We start from the raw sequence: 19,522 nt of genomic DNA, 5'->3' as shown, positions 1-19,522 counted from the left end.
AACAGGTTTCCAGGACAACCGCGACCACCAGGTGGCGGTAAAGAGCTGCTCTCCCTGGTGACGCTACGGGCTTTACCGCCATCTGGTGGAAGGGAGGGAGCACCATTTTGGGTAGAAATTGGGAAAAAAACGTTTTAAAACAGTACAAACCTGTACAGACCTCCCAACATTCAAATCCCATCTCAAAACTCACCTTTACAGAACTGCTTTTAATGTGTGATTAATGTCCTGTGTCATGTTGTGTCCTCATGTACTGTCCTGTGTCTTGTAATTGTCCTTTGTGTACTGTTTTTATGATTATGACTAATGTAAAGCGTCTTTGAGTGCCTTGAAAAGCGCTATACAAATAAAATGTATTATTATTATTATTATTATTATTATTATTATTATTATTATTATTATTATTATTATTATTAAAACTTTTATTATTGTTTTGTTTTTTATTCAATCTCAATTTCAGTGACAAAATTCTGCATTAATTTTTCAATTTTTTCAATTCAATTTTATTTATATAGCGTTGAGAAGTTGAACAGAAGTTGTCTCTAGGCGCTTTCCAGAGCATACCTGTCAAGTTTTGGATTTAAAAATACAGGAAACTTTCCCACCAGCCCAACCGAGATCCAGTATGTTACATTTTAAAACATATTTACAACAAATCTAAAATAACTACCTGTCAACAACTTACAAACTACAATTATGTGCTCAGAATCTCATAGGCTAACCTTTGTTGACACTGAAATGCTGTGGACATTCCTATGTATATAATTCCTATAATAGAGCCTAAATGAAAACACAAAGGGGAATTAAAGCACATTTATTTATTTTAAATATTCTAGTTTATATACACATTGGTTGTCTTCAAGTGATTTTCACTCATGTGGCTCTCTGGCATTCATGACTGATGACACAGACATGTTTCTGTGTCTCCAGCTGTTATATCTTTCAGAACTCGTAACTGAGCCCCATCCTGCTCCTCTTTAGGAAAGTAAATTCGGTTTCCCATTTTTAGAGATGTTTACACAAAGTCTAAGCTTTTTGGGCAGAAATATCTTCTCTCTTGTTACATCCATCCATCTCTGATTTGTTGTTACGAGTTTGTTCCTGTTGTCGCCACTAACCTCGCGAGAACTGCGACCCAGGCTACAGCAGGTGGCAGGCCAGGGGCCTGTACTACGAAGCGGGATTTGGGGTTAGCGAGGTAACTTCAGGTTTAACCCTGGTTTTTCAGGACTACGACGGTGGTTCACTTCTTAGCGGGGCACATCGCCATGGTAACTTATGCTGAACCGCTAACCTGCTCCGGAGCAGGTTATGTTCGAGATACAGATCGCCGGGTGTAAAAGCACCGCCCACTGACCAATCAGCTCTCTTGGAAAATGATATGCCCTTTCGAAGAGAATGCAGTGGAGCTTGGTGCGCGGATAGTGAGAGGATCCCTCCGAAGAGAACGCGTATTCAGGGACCACCAAAACCCCTTTGCTTTCCCTGATGAGTACCTGTATGAACGATCCAAAAAAAAAGGAAAAAAAGAAAAAAGAGGTGGAGGAGAAAATAAAAAATAAATCAATCAATGAATAAATAAAACAAATCATCACCCAAAATCCGATGTACAGTCAATCCAAAACTAATACCAATTAAATAAATAAATCAAGAAGAAATCAAAAAGAAGATGCATTTGTAAGGGGATAGCAAAAAAGGGATTTTCAATTTCGTCCCTCGAACATTCTGAGAAGTCACTTTAAAATACTAAATACCCCCCTCCTGAAAAAATAAAAAATTAAATAAAATAAATAAAAAAACCCAATTCTTTGGTTCAGCATCAGCACAAGTTATCGGTCAACAACAATAGTTATAGAACCAATATAGACTGTCTCAGAAAATTAGAATATTGTGATTTTCTGTAATGCAAACACAAAAACAAAAAAAATGTCATACATTCTGGATTCATTACAAATCAACTGAAATATTGCAAGCCTTTTATTATTTTAATATTGCTGATCATGGTTTACAGTTTAAGATTAAGATTCCCAGAATATTCCAATATATGTTTATATCCCTATGAATTTACGCATTTATACAGTCAGCGATCTTTTGCCAGCTGTCTTTCCTGCATTTTGCAGCTGCAACTGTGTTGCTTTTTGCCTGTATTATATGCCTATACTCATCATATTTCCGTAAAATTATTGTTTCTCTTCTTCTCTTCGCTACTGAAATAAGCGGCTCTGACAGCGGACTTCTCCATGCTTGCGATTGGTCATGCGCTGAAAACACTGCCCCTTTTATGTGCACGCGCTCATATCCAGATTGGAGAAACCTGGGTTGATATACCGAGTTGATAACCACCGTCGTGTGACCGCTTAGCGTGATTGCAATTGTCCCGCTTAGTGAATCTGGATAAGGAAAAGATATCCTGGATATGTTGAACTTGCTTCGTAGTACAGGCCCCAGGATGTCACAAGCATAGAGCAGACATCCACACAGACAGGTGCCAGCAAGCAGTGGGATGATCAAACTATCATTACTTAGTCAGACAAAATTCCAAATAATTCAGTCAACATGTAACCAAAATGAGCTAGCATATAAACAGCAACAAAATCACATAGAAAGTAAGGTGATAAACAACAGTAAAAACAAAAAGAAAAGATGCAGTCAGAGAATTAACCTGGAATTAAATTAATTAAACTTTTATAAACACATAAGGCTTGTTTTTTTATGTTTTAAGGACTTTTTGAAAGTAAACAATTCATTTGGGTGACTTTACAAACTAATATCTCGTGGATTTATTGTTACCGGTAGTACAATGACTTGGTGGTTTGCACTGTATTGCTTCATACCAAGAAAGTTTCTGGTTCACCTCCCTGCAGGGATGTTTTTTTGTGGGGAGTTTGCATGTTCTCCCTGTGCCTGCATGGGTTTTCTCCAGGGACTGTGACTTTCTCACACGTGTGACAGGTTAATTGGGAATCCTGAATTGCTCGTAGGAGCATGTGTCAATGCAGGGTTGTTTGTTTACATGTGGCCCTGCGATGGACTGGTGTACACCTCCATTTCACCTCCAGAAAGCTGATAAACACTCCAGTAGGTCTGCTGACCATGGATAGGAACAAATAGGTAACAATGATGGATGGAAGGATATTAACAAAATGGAATTTAGGGGAAATGGCCAGTAGGTGTCACTGTAAAAGTGAGTTTCTGGCACAATTGATTTGAAGTTTTTGGGTTTTCACAAAGCCCAGTGCTTATTTCCCTCAGTTTCCTATGTATGTTAAAACACAGTCATTAACTGAAACCTAAATAGCTGTGTAAGAGTTATGCTGTATGTCACAGGTCACACCACAACAAGACTGGTCACACAATTGGTTATACTGGATCAGTCCTACTCTCTTTCCTGATTTCATAGCATGGATTTCACAACAGACAGTGGAGTCACTATACATTGCTAAAGCCATTCTAAAGACCCACAAAGAAATAAGAATTGTTTAGGACTGTTGACATAGCTGTTGCCCAAGGACACCTATGCAGCAAATGAAATACACATTATGCTTAATTACTTTCAAAAAATAGAAGATCAGCAGTGCTATTCCTTAAAAAATAGCAGAATCGACCATGAATCTGGTACACCCAGCCTGAGAGATGTATAGAAGTTACTGTCTACGGGCAACAGCGAAGCATGGTGAAGATCATTGATCAAGTTTGGGGCTGCATTTCTTTAAATGGAGTTGGAGATGCTGAAAAATACAGGCAGATTCTTGTCGAGCTTTTAATGCAATCAGGTAGGTTCTTGTCAGGCCCAAATTTGTTCTACAGCACAACGGCTGCAAGCATAATTAGGAGCTAGCTTGAGTGTTGAGAAGAAAAAGAACAATGAGCCTTGAAATTGATGACATGTCCTCCACAGACTTCTGATCTCAGCATCATCAAGTCTGTCATGGAATAGATGAAGAAACAGAAGGAATCGAGGCAACCTTCACCTCCAGAGGATCTGTGTTTTGATTCTAAGATGTTTGGAGCAACCAACCTACCAACTGTATACAGAAGTAACAGCGCTGCTCTAAAAGCAAATGGTTGTAGTGCATATTGATTTGATTTAGATGTTTAGTCTGTGTATCCACTTTTCCAGGTCGTCATCACCTTGTCACCAGAGTCTGCAACCGCACGGTAATAACCTATTTATTTGAATCTGGGAAACAGGGAAACATGTAAAACATAAAGACTGGAATTGAGAAATACTGATTTAGCTGGATGTTAATCATGTAAATTCACACGTTTGTGAAAAGTACAAAAAACTAACTATAAATAGTTTCAAAGCTTTGCAGAACACAGTATGCCTCTGTAATCAAATGTACAGTAACATCAGATTAAGGTCATGTTCATTCTTCTCGATCACAACTATTCAGCAAAATGATGTCCACCCAGCATAAAGCAAGGCAAGGCAAGTTTATTTGTATTGCACCTTTCGTGTACAAGACAATTCAAAGTGCTTTACATAAAATACATTATCTCACTAAATCTACAAAGCTGTTGCTCTGATGAACTCTCATCACTCGGAGTCTCAGAGTAATCAACCGATGTGCAATAATAATAATAATAATAATAATGATAATAATAATAATAATAATAATAATAATAATAATAATAATAATAATAATAATAATAATAATAATAATAATCATATGCTCAATAAAGCTTCTTCTTAAAATACACAGACTCCGGTGAAGTCCGCCAGATGGCGCTAAAACACCCTGTTGATGATTTTCTTTTTTTCTTTTCTTTTTTTTTTTTTTTTATTGAGAAGAAGTTATACACAAAGAATGTCAGACAAGTGCTCCAATATATATGTAACAAAAAAATAAATATAACATTCCAGTGAAATAACACTGTTGATGAATCATGACGGACGTCGACGCCATCAGCGAGAGGGAAGCCGGGCGGGATGACGTCACAATGATTTAGCAACCGGCGCGTGTTCCCAGGAGTTTCGTCGCCAGTCTCTAAAAGGTCAGTTAAACGGCCGTTAACGGTGAACTCCAAACAACGACGGTTCAGTTTAAATAACCGTTATAATTCAGCTCAACAAGTGTTATGTAGAGAATTCAGCTTGTTTTAGTTTTAATTATTGTTTTCACTTTTACCAGTTAGCACCGGTAAAGCTACACAGCTAACCATCCTCTTTATAAATGTAATTAAGGTTCTATCACGATGTTCATAAAGGGAAACTAATATGTTACCTGTCACTGGGAATTAATTTGAGGAAATGTAACTGTACCTGTACACATATGATTCTGAATGATGTATAAATATGTGATTGTTATCTTATTATTGCCTCATTTGTTATTAGTAGTCAACATGGCTTCGGATGACATTTCCCAGCTGGCTGATGTTCTGTCCCAGACCCACGTGTGTGATGGAGAGCTGAGCTATAAAGGGCTGGGCTTGAAGCTGGACAACGCTAAATCAGGTCAGATCGGGTTTAACCTAATTTGTTCCCTTGTTATTTTTCCGTTTGTTTATGTTTAAAGTATCCTCAAATTAAACAGTGACAAGACTGAGGTCATCCACATCGGCTCTAGGTTCACCCTCACTAATGTCCCAGTTTCACCCTTACATAGACCACTCCTCGGTCTCCCCCTCCCCTCAGGTCAGAGTCTGGGTGTCGTCCTTGACAGCACCCTATCTTTCCACACACACATCAACAACACCATCCGGTCCGCCTACTTCCATCTCCGCAACATCAACCGCCTCCGCCCTTCACTCACTCCCAACAGCGCCGCAATCCTGGTGCACTCCCTTGTCACCTCCCGCCTGGATTACTGCAACTCCCTTCTTTTTGGTCTCCCCCACAAACTCCTCCATAAACTTCAACTGGTCCAGAACGCTGCAGCCCGCATCATCACCACAACTCCTTCCACCAGCCACATCACTCCCGTTCTACACCAACTCCACCGGCTCCCCATCAAACACCGGATCAACTTCAAAATCCTCCTCCAGACATTTAAGGCCATCCACAACCTCGCTCCCCCATACCTCTCTGACCTCCTTCACATCAATGTCCCCACCCGGTGTCTCAGGTCTGCCTCTTCCATCACCCTCACCGTCTGTCCACCATGGGGCCTAGAGCTTTCAGCCACTCTGCCCCTCATCTCTGGAACTCCCTCCCCCCTGACCTCAGGAACACTGACTCCTTCTCCCGTTTCAAGTCCCTCCTCAAAACCCACATCTTCAGACTGGCATATGAGACCTGATGTTTCCCCTGTTTGTTGCTGCTCTGCTACGGGTTCTGTGCAGTCTGTCTTCTTTTTTATGAGTCTATGAATTTGATGAGTTTCTGAGATTTTATTTGATGTTGTACGGCGACCTTGAGTGCCCTGAAAGGCGCCCTATAAATCAAATGTATTATTATTAAAGTATTGATTCCCCTTTCCTCATGTGATCTGATCTGTGTTTTCAGTGGAGGAGCTGGTACGTGAGATTGAGCAGTACCAGGGTTTACGGGCTTTGCGCCTGGAAGGAAACACCTTGGGGGTGGAAGCAGCCCAAGCCATTGCAAAAGCTCTGGAGACCAAAGACCTGCTGCAGGTACTGCTCAGTTCATGGTTTTTATTTGCAGTCAAGCCTGCATGAGCCAGTGCATACATCTAACATAACATTAGGCAAGGCAAGTTTATTTGTAAAGCACAATTCAACACAAGGTAATTCAACGTGCTTTACATCAACATTAGAAGCAGAAAGACACAATTAAACTGTAAGTAACAAATACAATGATAAGAAAAGAGGTAAAATAATAAAAAGCACAAGTTGTTAAAAAGTAAGGGCAGTAGAGTACAGCAGGTAAGTATTTAATTTTTATGGAACAGTCTCCCTGACCATCTAAGGGCGGCACAGACACTGGACCCTTTTAAGACTGGCCTAAAAACCTGTTTATTCAGGAAGGTGTTTTTAAGTTGGGTTTTATGACTTATTATTGTTAGTTTGAACTATGTACTGGCTCTGTGGCTCTCTGAGATTTTTGGATGAAGAGTGCTTTACAAATAGAATGCTTTATTATTTAATTATTATTATTATTATTGTTGTTGTTGTTGTTAATAATTTAAGAGTATGCTTCAGTAAACAGTAATGTTTTTAGGTCTGATTTAAAGGATCTACAGTTGCAGCAGACCTCAGGTCAACAGGAAGTTTGTTCCACCGGTGAGGAGCAGAATAACTGAACGCTGCCTCACCTTGCTTGGTTCTGGTTCTTGGAACCACAACAAACCAGATCCAGATGAACCTCAGGGGTCTGGGAGCTTCATAGGAACTAACAGATCAAGCATGTATTTTGGTCCAATACCATTCAGTGCTTTGTAGACCAGCAGTAAGATTTTAAACTCTGTCCTTTGACTAACTGGAAGCCAGTGTAGTGATTTCATGACCCGTTGTGATATAGTCCAGTTTCCTGGTGTTTGTAAGGACTCTGGCGGCAGCGTTGTGGATCAGCTGCAGCTGCCTGATAGATTTCTTGTTAAGGCCTGTAAAGATGCCATTGCAATAATCCAACCTACTGAAAATGAATGCATGAATAAGTTTTTCCATGTCTTGTTTAGACAGAAACCTATTAATTCTAGCAATGTTTTTCAGGTGGTAATAGGCAGATTTAGGGATAAACTTTAGATGGCTGTTGAAGTTCAGGTCTGAGTCAATAATTAGACCAAGATTTTTGGCTTGATTTGTAGCTGTCACTGACGTTAAGAAAGCTTGTGTTTTTGATGAGGTTCTAGAGGCTGATTGTCATTCATAATTTCAGTCACATAACATGTTCTCACAAAAAATCTTTTCACATAATGAATACATTTTCTTATGTAATTATTATTTGAAGCTGTATTCAAGCTCCTTTCTTTCAGGGCCAGCTCGAGAAGTTAAAATAAAATACATTTTAAATTCAATAAATAAAAACTAAAGTCCATGTGTAAGTCCTAGTTTTACAAGAGAGAAGTCGTTGTTATTTGAGTAATATAATTTATGAAAAAAGGGGAAACACTGCAATATTAAAGCCATAAGTCTTTAAGTAAAAAAAGTACAAATCTCCTGAAATGTTATAATTTTGTAGCCAGGTAGAGTTTTTTTGCGACACTAGCCCCACCCTATTGTATGTTTTACACAACAAAAATTCCTTAGGCAAATTAAATGAATAGGGTAAAGTGATATGCAAGTAAACTGTGACTCATAGGACATAGGCATCATGCAGTAGTTGATGTAGTGTCCACTTTCTTGCTCGTACCATTACACACTGTTACAATGGTTGTTATGTGGAAATACATCCTTGTGAAACTTTAACACAGAAGTATCCTTTAACTGAACAGCAACACTTTACCACATTGATGAAGCCGTAAATATTGCATATCCCATGTAGGAAAAAAGCTTTTATAAGTTATCTCTCATTTATCAGAGTTCAGCCATTCTTTGTGCTGTATTTTGATTGTCATGTCAAGTGTAATCCATTATTATTAACTGTAAGATATTTCCTTCTCATTAATACCATAAAAAATAACTATTTTCCTTTGACAACCAACTCTTGTTTACTGTGTTAACTTTTTCTGTTTTTAGAGATGCTATTGGAGTGATATGTTCACTGGAAGGCTGCGCTCTGAAATCCCCACAGCTCTGGTGAGAAAAGCAGCCAGTTAAGACATGAATCCATTCTCAGATTCCTCCATTGCCAAATAGCTATCTGTAAAAACATAAGATTTATGCTTGTTTTTACATGCATAATTAGCATTTATGGCTATCCCATAAAATCGCATGTATTTGACTATTTTGTATTCTTACTTAACATAATCTTGTGTCTTTATCAGCGGTCCCTAGGCAGTGCATTAATGAGTGCTGGTGCCAGACTAACCGAGCTGGACCTGAGCGACAATGCCTTCGGGCCGGACGGTGTCAGAGGAATCGAGCAGCTGTTGAAGAGTCCCTCCTGCCACATGTTGAGGGAGTTGAGGCTCAATAATTGTGGTATGGGGATTGGTGGAGGAAAGGTGAGCTCACACACATTGTTTCTCCTTCAAACAGTCAAACACAAAATGAAATGGTTTTAATATATGACCTGTAACTGACCACCACAGATCCTTGCTGAAGCACTGACTGAGTGCCACAGACAGTCCTCAGCTCTGGGAGCTCCACTTAGACTGAAAGTGTTCATTGCAGGGAGGAACCGCCTCGAAAATGAAGGAGCCAGCTCCCTGGCCAAGGCCTTTCAGGTAGGAAAACTCATGCCAAATGGGAAGAACATTCACTTGATTCACATTTGCCCTGTGTAGCAGAGCCAATTGGTTATGTATTTGTTTTCTTTCTTTAATGTCTTTTTCATATCCTATCTGCCATTTTTGGTTTTCATGAATATGATGTCAAGTGATTTTTGTGAAAAACTGAAAAAATTGACTTGGTTTGCAAGTCCTCCCTTCCAAGACACTTCTCTTACTCTTTATTGTCCGGTTTATCACAACTTAGTAGAAATGATAAGATAAAATGTACACTTTAATTTGAAATGAGTCACATATCCTGGTTAGTCTTTTCTGAAACGATGTGCTTTATGGGATAAGACTGATTTCTTATTTAGGAAATATACTTCATTGCCAAAAGTATTCGCTCACCTGGCTTTACTCGCATATGAACGTAAGTGACATCCCATTCCTAATCCATAGGGTACAATATGAAGTTCGTCCAGCCTTTTTGAAGTTATAACAGCTTTAAATATTCTGGGAAGGCTGTCCACAAGGTGTAGGAGTGTGTTTATGGGAATTTTTGACCCTTCTTCCAGAAGCTAATTTGTGAGGTTACACACTGTTGTTGGACGAGAAGGCCGGGCTCTCAGTCTCCGCTCTAATTCATGCCAACGATGTTCATTGGGTTGAGGTCAGGAAATCTGCAGGCCAGACTCTGTCATCCATGTCTTTATGGACCTTGCTTTGGTGCACAGTCATGTTGGAAGAGGAAGGGGCCAGCTCCAAACTGTTCCTACAAAGTTGGGAGCATCGAATTGTCCAAAATGTCTTGGTATGCTAACCCACTCAGTTCCTTTCACTGGAACTAAGGGGCCAAGCCCAGTTCCTGAAAAACAAGCCCACACCATATTCTAGGGCTGGGCGATATGGACCAAAAGTCATATCTCGATATTTTCTAGCTAAATGGCGATACTCGATATATATCGATATTTTTTCCGTGCCATAATTGGGGTTTCCCCCAAAGCATTAAAGCATAGCATCTCTGTTAGCTTCATTTTTTTCTGAGGCAAACCCTTAAAAAAACAGTCAGTTTTAAGTCAAAGCCTCGTGCCAAATGTCACACAGGTTCCTTTATTAACAGAGGTTTGCACAATATCAAAATAGATAAAACAAATGAAATAAAAATAAACTTCCTGCATATATAGAATAAAAATGCTTCTTGAATAAAATAAAACAAATATCCCTTTCCTGCATAACAATTAAATTAAAATACACTGTGCAATTAATACAATGTAGACCAGGGGTCACCAATCCTGGTCCTCGAGGGCCGGTGTCCTGCATGTTTTACATGTTTCGCTGCTTCATTGCACCGTGATAAAAGGGACTGTGTCGTTAAGAGAATTGTGCAGACCTCAATGACAAGCTGATGACGATGATTAATTAGAATCAGGTGTGTTAAAGCAGAGAAAACTCTAAAACATGCAGGACACCGGCCCTCGAGGACCAGGATTGGTGACCCCTGATGTAGACAGTAACAGGCAGACTTTTCCACTGAGGTTCAGTTGTGCAAATAACAAAACATTTGTGCAAATTTCAAATAAAACATTCAAGTCAATTTGTCACAAAATAAGCTATATCAAAATCATTAAAAAAAAAAAAATAATAATTTTTAATTTTTTTTTTAATCGATAACATACGATATTGTCTCGTACCATATTGCGTTTGAAAATATATCGATATATATTAAAATCTCGATATATCGCCCAGCCCTACCATATTCCCCCCTCCACCGAACTTTACACTTGGCACAACGCAGTCAGACATGTACCATTCTCCTACCAACCGCCAAACCCAGACTCGTCCATCAGATTGCCAGATGAAGAAGCGCAATTGGTCACTCCAGAGACCGTCTCCACTGCTCTAGAGTCCAGTGGCAGCGCGCTTTACACCACTGCATCTAACGCGCTGCACTTGGTGATGTATGGCTTGGATGCAGCTGCTCGGCCATGGAAAACCATTCCACTAAGCTCTCTGTGCACTATTAAAGGGATCAAGGGAGTGGTAGCTTAGTGCTTACAGAGGAGGGCTAGAGTCTGGAGGATCCAGGTTCAAGCATCCAGGTGCAACCGAGGTCAACCTCTCTGGGCCCCTGAGCAAGGCCCTTACTGCTCCCCGGGCACATTGTGGGATTAATAAAGGAAAATTATTATTATTATTATTATTATTATTATTATTGAGCTAATCTGATGGCCACATGAAGTTTGGAGGTCTGCAACGATTGACTCTGCAGAAAGTTGGCGACCTCTTTGCACTATGCGCCTCAGCATCCACGGAGTTGCTGTCGTTCCTTAACACTTCCATGTTTTTATAATACAGTTGGAATATTTAGGAGCGAGGAAATTTCACGACTGGATTTGTTGCACAGGTGGCATGCTATTACAGTTCCACACTGGAATTCACTGAGCTCCTGAGAGTGACCCAATCTTTCACAAATAGTTGTAAAAACAGTGTGCAGGCCTACGTGCTTGATTTTATACGCCTGTGGCCATCGAAGTGATTGGAACACCTGATTCCGGTTATTTGGATGGGTGAGCGAATACCTTTGGCAAAGTAGTGGTACTTCCCTTGTAAATTAATAGTAATCAGGAAGTATTACACAGTTTAAATGTCTGGATCATACATACATACATCATTTCATACAATCAATTAAATATCTTTACACATTAATAAGCATTTTGGGATGTTGGGTGGAGCATGTCTTTTAAAAGATCCAGCCTCAAAATGCCATGTTTTTTCCATCCAAGCTGATAGGCAGCCTGGAGGAGGTTCACATGCCCCAGAATGGAATAAACTATGGAGGTGTGATGGCGTTGGCTTCAGCCATGCGACAAAACCCAGAGCTCAGAGTCCTCAACCTGAATGACAACACCTTTACCAAGAAGGGGACGCTGGCTATGGCACAGGTGAGGCCTCTTAATTTCAGAAATTTCCGCTTAGCAGAGACATCTTATAGCCGGCATTCAAGCAGTATTTATCCTGTTAACTATTCAGGCTCTGAGGCAGCTCAGGAATGTTCAGGTGATCAACTTTGGAGACTGTCTTGTCCGATCTGAGGGAGCCATCGCCCTCGCTGCTGTCCTGAGAGAAGGACTGCCGATCCTTAAGGTAGCTTACCTTCAAATGTTGATTCTTTGTCTTTGTTGATGGGCTGCTACAAATAATCTCTGTAGTTGATAAAAGTCAACGACAAAATTAGTTTCTGATTAATTTTATAGTTGATTATTAGTAGGGGTGTAACACTATATCACTATATCACTAATCTCACGATACGATACACGATATTGAGGTCACGATAACGATACGATATTATAGCAGTATTTTTTAACAACCTTGCATGAGGAACATATGACTAGAAAAAATTGTCTTTTATTTGAAAGACACAAAATACAAAACAATGCTGTGCATTTTTTCCCTATTGTTACAGTTTGTAATGCTTTATAACTGTTTAAGTTTTAAAGAGAAAGCCAGGCCAACCATTTTCCACAAACTGAACTAAAAGTAAATGTCAGGTTTGCATTATGCATCTTCAGTTTCATACAAGTAAAAATATTTAGCCACAAACTGAATAGTTTCTCTCATGTATGATTTGACTTTTTTTCTTTTCCAGAAATGTAACAACTAAAATTAAATAAATAAATAAAAGTAAATAAATACATACAATTTTACATGATAAAACAGATTGATTCATGCTCACCTTACAAGTGTAAGAGGAGATTTATTTTTGTTAAGATGGTTATTTTGGTAATTCAGGGTTCATTATTTTATAAATATATTCTTTATATTCTGTAAATCAGGGACTATAATTACACTAGTCAGTTTATCTGTAGTGATTAGTCTGTTTTAGATTGGGCGGAGTGATACAGCACTAGGTGCTGCGTTGATGTTCTAAAATCCTACGCTGTTGAGGGACATTAAACTACACTGGAACACAGCAGAATTTGTCCCCGTTTATATCCTACTCACGACCCCAAAAAGGTTTAATTTAATAAGGTAAGGCTTAACTCTACACCAGACTTAAAAGTTCAGAGCTCAAACCCCCCCAAGAGTCCCGTGATCGGGACCGCAAAACGGGACTAGTTTCTTCTGAGCGGAGTAAGATTTTGGTCCACGCGGCCGCGGTCACGGTCACGGTCGGATGCGTGTTACTAGTCAACACAATAGATTAATATTAATAATTTAATATCGTTATACAGTTTGTCACCTCCACGACACGTTTCGTGACGTTTTTGTATCGCGAAATTTCGTGGCACGATATATTGTTACACCCCTAATTATTAGTTGGTTATGTCATCACGTCTGTTTCATGCTATGGATTGGGACATACACACTTCTTGAAGAAATAGTCAGTATAATAGCTTTAAAAAGTTTAAAGAACGCATATGTTTTTTAGTGATGCACCGAAATGAAAATTTGTGGCCGAAACCGAAAATAATAATAAACACTTGGCCGAATACTGAACAATACCGAACATGGTTCTTCGCAGTTTTTCATTTATTTTGCCAATTTTTTCACCATTGCATAAATCAAATAAATTTGATTTAGGCATGCTTTTAAAAGAAAAAAATCTTTTACAAAATTACAAGGTAGAAAACATTTGTTGAACATAAAAAACTGAACATTTTTTAATTTCCCAGCATTTCTTAAATATTCCAGCAGACATTATACCAGCAAAGAACAATAACTTAAAATAAATAAATTAGCAAAATACCTTTTTTGGCCATCTTTGAGCTTACGTTAGGCTTAACTGACTGAACATTGTAACATAGGCCTTAAAACAATAAAAATGCATTAAAGCGCTCAGGGTTTTTTATCATTTCAAATGATAAATCAAACTTGTAGTGCTGAAAGACTTTGTAGATGTGCCCCCTCTAGATATTTGAGCAGAACATTCATTGCAAACAGCCATTTTTGTTTTATTCTTTGCCACTCTAAAATACTTCCACACTGCTGACATGTTTGCACCGCACCACTTAACTCCACGCTCTTTTATCTGTTTGATTTCGTCATCTAAACGCACCTGTAATAGATTGATTTATGTTGTTTTGGTTCCACCTGCTGGTGAATGTTAGGTAAAATTCTTATGTGGTTAGTTTTTGGTTGGCCAACGATGTATGCGGTGCGCAACAGTTACGGAGCGGCCAGTCTATTTCCTTATATTACAACGCCGTTATTAATTGTTCGGTTTTTTCCCCACTTATTCCACCGAACACCGAAAGTGTTTTTTTGCCATTTTCGGCCGAACAATTTCGGTTACATCGGTGCATCACTAATATTTTTGTCTCTGTTTCTGGTGGGAGTCCCTCACCTGTGAGCGCACGCATGTGTGTTTGTGAGCACATCAGGGCAAAACTCTGCCATAAGCGCTACATAGAGCAGAGACCAAAAACATACCTGCTCTGTTTTTTTGTAAACAAAAACCCAAATATCTCCGATACTCGATACAACTCTCCATAATGTCCAATGTTGCTTCCCTTAGGTTCCTCTCACTGGTCAAAGCTGCCGGTTATCAATCAGCATATACTTACCGTAATTTCTACTGTATCATACAGTACACCATCTGAAAGCTCATTTTCTACTTTCTACTTTTTCTGGTGTCAGAAACATTTAAAAATTTTTGATTTGCATTAAGTATATAGCAGTAACGGTAGTAAGAAGCGAACATCACAAATGTGGGAGCATAGACTGTAAACACGCTGGTGAATCCTGTCTGTGGTCGTAGTTCAGAAGTCCTGGGTGCCGTAAAGACTCATAAAGTTCTATTTGCTTTATAAATAGGTTTTTAGTTAATTATTGCACAATTTATAAACCAATTAGTCGATTAATCATTTAAATAATTGGCTGCTTAATTTATTAGTAAAATAGTTTATATTTGCAGCCCTACTCTGTTTCTGCTCCACTTACGGTGTTTCCTTTTGCTTTGTCCTCAGGACCTCAACCTGTCATTCGGTGAGATCACAGAGGGAGCAGCACTAGTGCTGGCTCAGGCTCTCGCTGACAAACCTTACATGGAGAAAGTGGATCTGAACGGTACGTTCTGTTGCTGTAGAAAGATGTAGCACATGCCTGTAGCACAGTCAGAAGTCCTGCACACGTTAGGAAATAAAGACATGAGTTCCCTAACAATCAAAATGTTCTGGGAAAATGAAATCAAATAATTTCCATGCAAAAATTGATCTGTGCAAAGGTTGTAATTACTCTTGTGTGCAACTTACAGGCAACTGTCTGGGTGAGGAGGGCTGTGAGGCTCTGAGAGAGGTGATGGAGAACATGGAGAAGGGAGACATGCTGGCATCACTCAGGTAATACATGTATCTAATATGAAGATGTCCACCTAATTTCTAGCTTTTCTCTCTCTCATAAAGGCTGGGGTGGGCAGTATGTTTTGTTTTGTTTTTGTTTTCCTTATTTTTGGACAACTTATTATTTAAGTGGTGTGAGAAACATTTTTAGCCTTTCTAAAAAAAGGGACAGATCTTCTCAGATGCACAGAAAAGAATTGAAAGTTTATTTTCTTTATTTTTTTTATTTCTTTATATATTTTTTCCAAATCCCTTTTCCAGAATACTGCCTATCCCAACTGAAATTCAAAAACATGACAGTAGCATATTTAAGTTCACTCAATCTAACTTCACTACAGTGACGATGAGGGAGAGCCTGATGAAGACGACGATGATGATGATGATGATGACGACGACGACAATGACGACAACAGTGAAAATGATGACGATGCCAGTGATGAATGCTGTGAAGAGAATGGAGAATACAGCGAAATGGTGAAGGAAAATGGAATAGCGAGTGGGGACAATCCTGGAAAGCCTGAGAGCCAAGTAAGATGACACAAAACTTCAGAATAATTGTACAATACGTAATTAATATTTTTTTAACCCAAAAAAATAATGATAAAATGAAAAAATCAATTTAATTTCTTTTTCGTCATTCTAATAGTGTCTTTCCATCTAATTTCAGACAGACATCATGACCTTCCTCAGATGCCCCACGGCAGAAAAGCTTCTTCAGTTGCGAGAGAGCAAGACAAACCTTTCACACCAGGTGAGGTATATTTAAAACAAAAAGAAAGAAGAAACACAGTTCTTAATGCAAATAGAAACATGGTTTAGTCAAGCTACCAGACAAATACAGTGCAGTAGCTCCATTTCAACCATGAATTGATAGCTTGTGTTATTGAAGCTGGTTGTAGGGAGTAGAATGAGCCACTTGACTCCACTCTTAGTCAAACTGCCCTGCAGATTTTGGCCACACTCCAGATTATACTGAGAGTTGACACAAACTAGACTAACAGAAAAAGACCTGACTAGTCATTTTATTTTCAATAAATTTTATTTCCCTTGCCTGCAGTTCAGCAGCAGGCACTGATCCGTCTTTTTGGACTCTTTTTGGCTGCTGAAAATCAGATTGTAATTAAACCCCGTAGCAAATCTGACATGATTTGAAGCTGGGTGGAGACAGGATGGGAAGGCTTGATAAATCTACTCTGATCTGTTATGTCACAGTACCCAGTGGGTCCAAATGGCTTACTAAATTACTTCATTTTTTTTTAATCATAGGTGACCCAAAATAGTTTTTCAGCTGGTATTCACTTCAGGAAATTAAATTAAATGCTCTCAGGCACTGACAACAGTCTGAAGGTTAGTAGAAACGGATGTAACCCTGAGACGTGTCTATGTTCTTATCAGGTTGATGCGTCTGAGCCGAACCAGGCTGCAGAAGTCCTTTTGAAGATTGGCTCCGTATACAGCGATGATCCAGAGGCAAAAATGGCCGTTCTAGAAACTTTTGGTAAATAAATTAACTACGATTTTTTTTTTTCAGTGGTCTAACAATGTAATGCCATTTACCTGATTTATATATATTTTATGATGACCAGCCAAGTGCAGTTCCCTCTTTTTGAAGAAACTAAGTTTAGAATCATGGCTTAATAATTCATTACCCATAACCTGTGTTGCTATGTTCCACAGATGCAATTTTGTCAAAACTACTGTCTGGTTCTGCGCTCCACTCATACTGCTTCCTGTCCACACTGCTGGTTATGATGGGACTCCTCAAGGTACTCCACTGCTGTAGACTCTGTCATCCCAGATATAGTAACTCTCAAAGGCTTGAAACGAGGCATCTGGACTTCACTTTTCTTTTATTCTTGAAGAGGTTTCATCTTCCATCCAGAAGGCAGGATGAAAGGTGAAATGTCTTCAAGTGCAAAAGAAAAAGGATGTCCAAATGCCATTTGTAAAACCTTTGGGTCATCAAAGCACTGTACTCCTGTGAAACCATCAATCCTGTATCTCTTAAGAGTCTGGTACAGATCCAAGGACCTAAAACAACATAGGTGCTGACCAGGTTGCCAGTGTTCTTAGAGGGAAAAATGCAAATGACAGGAAAGTTCAGTTGCAGCAGCTTAAGTAGTTTGTATGACTTGCAATACCATCTTGCTGAAAGAGCACATTTTAAGGTGCTGCTCTGATTACTCTTTAAAAGTGTTTTTCCCTGCATGTATAAATATTCTTGCCACTAGAACGTATCTAATAAGTGGCAGATGCCATATTTACAATTTGATTAAAGTGATCCAGATTTGCCACAAAATTGGATCCACTCATCTTTGGTCATGTGGCACATCCCCATGTGGAAACCCTTTTTAAATTCAGCTCTGTAGTTTTTCTGAAATCTCCCAGAGAAACGGATGATGATTAAATACTTCCTGCCGAACTGTCTTTCAGTCATTTTACTGTCTTGCTGGCTTCTTTCTCAAGTTGTTTGATTCAATATAGGTCTAATTTCCATCGTGTCTGTTACTTATTTAACTTTACTTTTTAATTTTGTTTTTCAGGGAGAGGGGAACACGAAAAAAGTATCTGTGGTCCCTGGTCAACTATCATGCTTGGAATATGCTGTCCAGCAGGAATACTTCCCCAAACATCACGCCTCACTGCTTCAACTGTTCCTGTCCAGGTGGGAAAGTGTTTTTTTTTTTTGTTTTTTTTTTTTAAATAAATAAAAATCATATTTCAAGTACATTGAATTGAAGTCAAACTAAATGTAGCACCAAGGGATATTGAATATGGTATAAGAATGGGATTTTTTACATGTCCTATTGTGTGTCCATTTTCAGGAACAGTGAATGTCTTAAGTCATGCGGCAGCACCAGAGAGAAGCTGGTCTCTGCTCTGGAGAAGAAATGCCTCCACCAGCATTGATCCAAACGACCTCCAAATGTCCTCCAACACATGGTCGCAGACACACACTGTAATGAAAGTATTGTAATTGTTTGTTGTTGTTTTTTCTCTGCATTTGAAACCAACAGGGAACTATTCCCAGGTAAACAAAAAAACATAAACCAATGTAGCCACTGTATTTACTTCTGATTTGTATATTTTATGAAAGCATGACAATGACTCTCCTGAATGTCTTAAGTTTTATTTTTCTACTTTTTACTGTGACTTGTATTTTTATAGAAAATAAATTCAAATAATAAAAAATATAGAGCTACATATCAGTACACCACTATGTCAGATGTGTTAGGAAAAAAAAGGGAAACTAAAGCTAAAATGGAGCTAACATTCATCAGTTCAGGCACCTTTGGAAACAGCATAAATAACAATCGTGTACATTTGCTGATTTTTATTGCTGTCAGAACATGTAGCTCTGAGAAAGAAACAATGACAACAATCTATAGATCATAACAACAAAGGTGGCATTATTGTTTTACTGATATAAAAAGTTGTTTGAAGGGGAAAAAGGACTGTAGACAGTCTTTACACTGCTGCTTAAACAATACAGTCAAATCAGCAACATCAGCCTGCAAGGCTCAAGGGACCAGAATTTATCTTGTATCCTTTTATCTTACCCAGAATCAGAATATGCCCTCATACGACTTTGATGAACAAGTTCATTTATCCTGTGTTACCTCAAAGCTCGTTGTATGCCAGTGATGACATGCAGCATTTCAGGGAAAGGGGATGGAAAGTAAATATTCTATTTACTAACCTGAAAACCGAGACAATAAACTACTTTTATTTGGTCAGGATCATGTTTGTTGATCAGATAATGTTCATCTGTGCTGGATTCTGTGTCTTAAATATAACCAATCTAACAAACATGCCACTGTGTGTCTTTGTTTTCTTTTGTGACTGTTTTATATGAAAAGTGTCATGGAAACTGCAATGAGAATATTGTGATGATGGAAATATGTGAGGATGATAAAATATGAGATAGTAGGACGAAATCCAAATAGTCCGGGTTGGCAGTGAGGTGGA

The 19,522-nt window shown here is 38.8% G+C and overlaps 1 protein-coding gene across 1 annotated transcript; it reads left to right on the top strand.

Moving 5' to 3' along the window:
- The first annotated feature begins 4,853 nt into the window (after positions 1 to 4,853).
- Positions 4,854 to 19,359, top strand: rangap1b (Ran GTPase activating protein 1b). The gene is made up of 16 exons (XM_061708619.1): positions 4,854 to 4,998; positions 5,339 to 5,458; positions 6,449 to 6,576; positions 8,581 to 8,640; positions 8,829 to 9,008; positions 9,096 to 9,230; positions 11,999 to 12,157; positions 12,246 to 12,359; positions 15,182 to 15,281; positions 15,469 to 15,553; positions 15,892 to 16,081; positions 16,221 to 16,304; positions 16,949 to 17,051; positions 17,231 to 17,319; positions 18,097 to 18,218; positions 18,379 to 19,359. Exons 2-16 carry the CDS (start codon positions 5,347 to 5,349, stop codon positions 18,461 to 18,463), a joined length of 1,746 nt encoding a protein of 581 aa, XP_061564603.1. The 5' UTR covers positions 4,854 to 4,998; positions 5,339 to 5,346; the 3' UTR covers positions 18,464 to 19,359.
- The last annotated feature ends 163 nt before the right edge of the window (positions 19,360 to 19,522 follow it).

This window comes from Cololabis saira, chromosome 19 (genome assembly GCF_033807715.1).
Source record: "Cololabis saira isolate AMF1-May2022 chromosome 19, fColSai1.1, whole genome shotgun sequence".
NCBI classification, from domain to species: Eukaryota; Metazoa; Chordata; class Actinopteri; order Beloniformes; family Belonidae; genus Cololabis; species Cololabis saira.
The sequence above is the reverse complement of the archived record's forward strand: the minus strand, read 5'-3'. Positions and strand labels throughout refer to the sequence as shown.

Excerpts from the sequence above, each read along its gene's own strand:
- rangap1b (XM_061708619.1), top strand. The coding sequence starts at position 5,347 with ATGGCTTCGGATGACATTTCCCAGCTGGCTGATGTTCTGTCCCAGACC. Across the intron at positions 6,577-8,580 it reads AGACCAAAGACCTGCTGCAG|AGATGCTATTGGAGTGATAT; the intron begins GTACTGCTCAGT and ends TTCTGTTTTTAG. Across the intron at positions 8,641-8,828 it reads CTGAAATCCCCACAGCTCTG|CGGTCCCTAGGCAGTGCATT; the intron begins GTGAGAAAAGCA and ends TGTCTTTATCAG.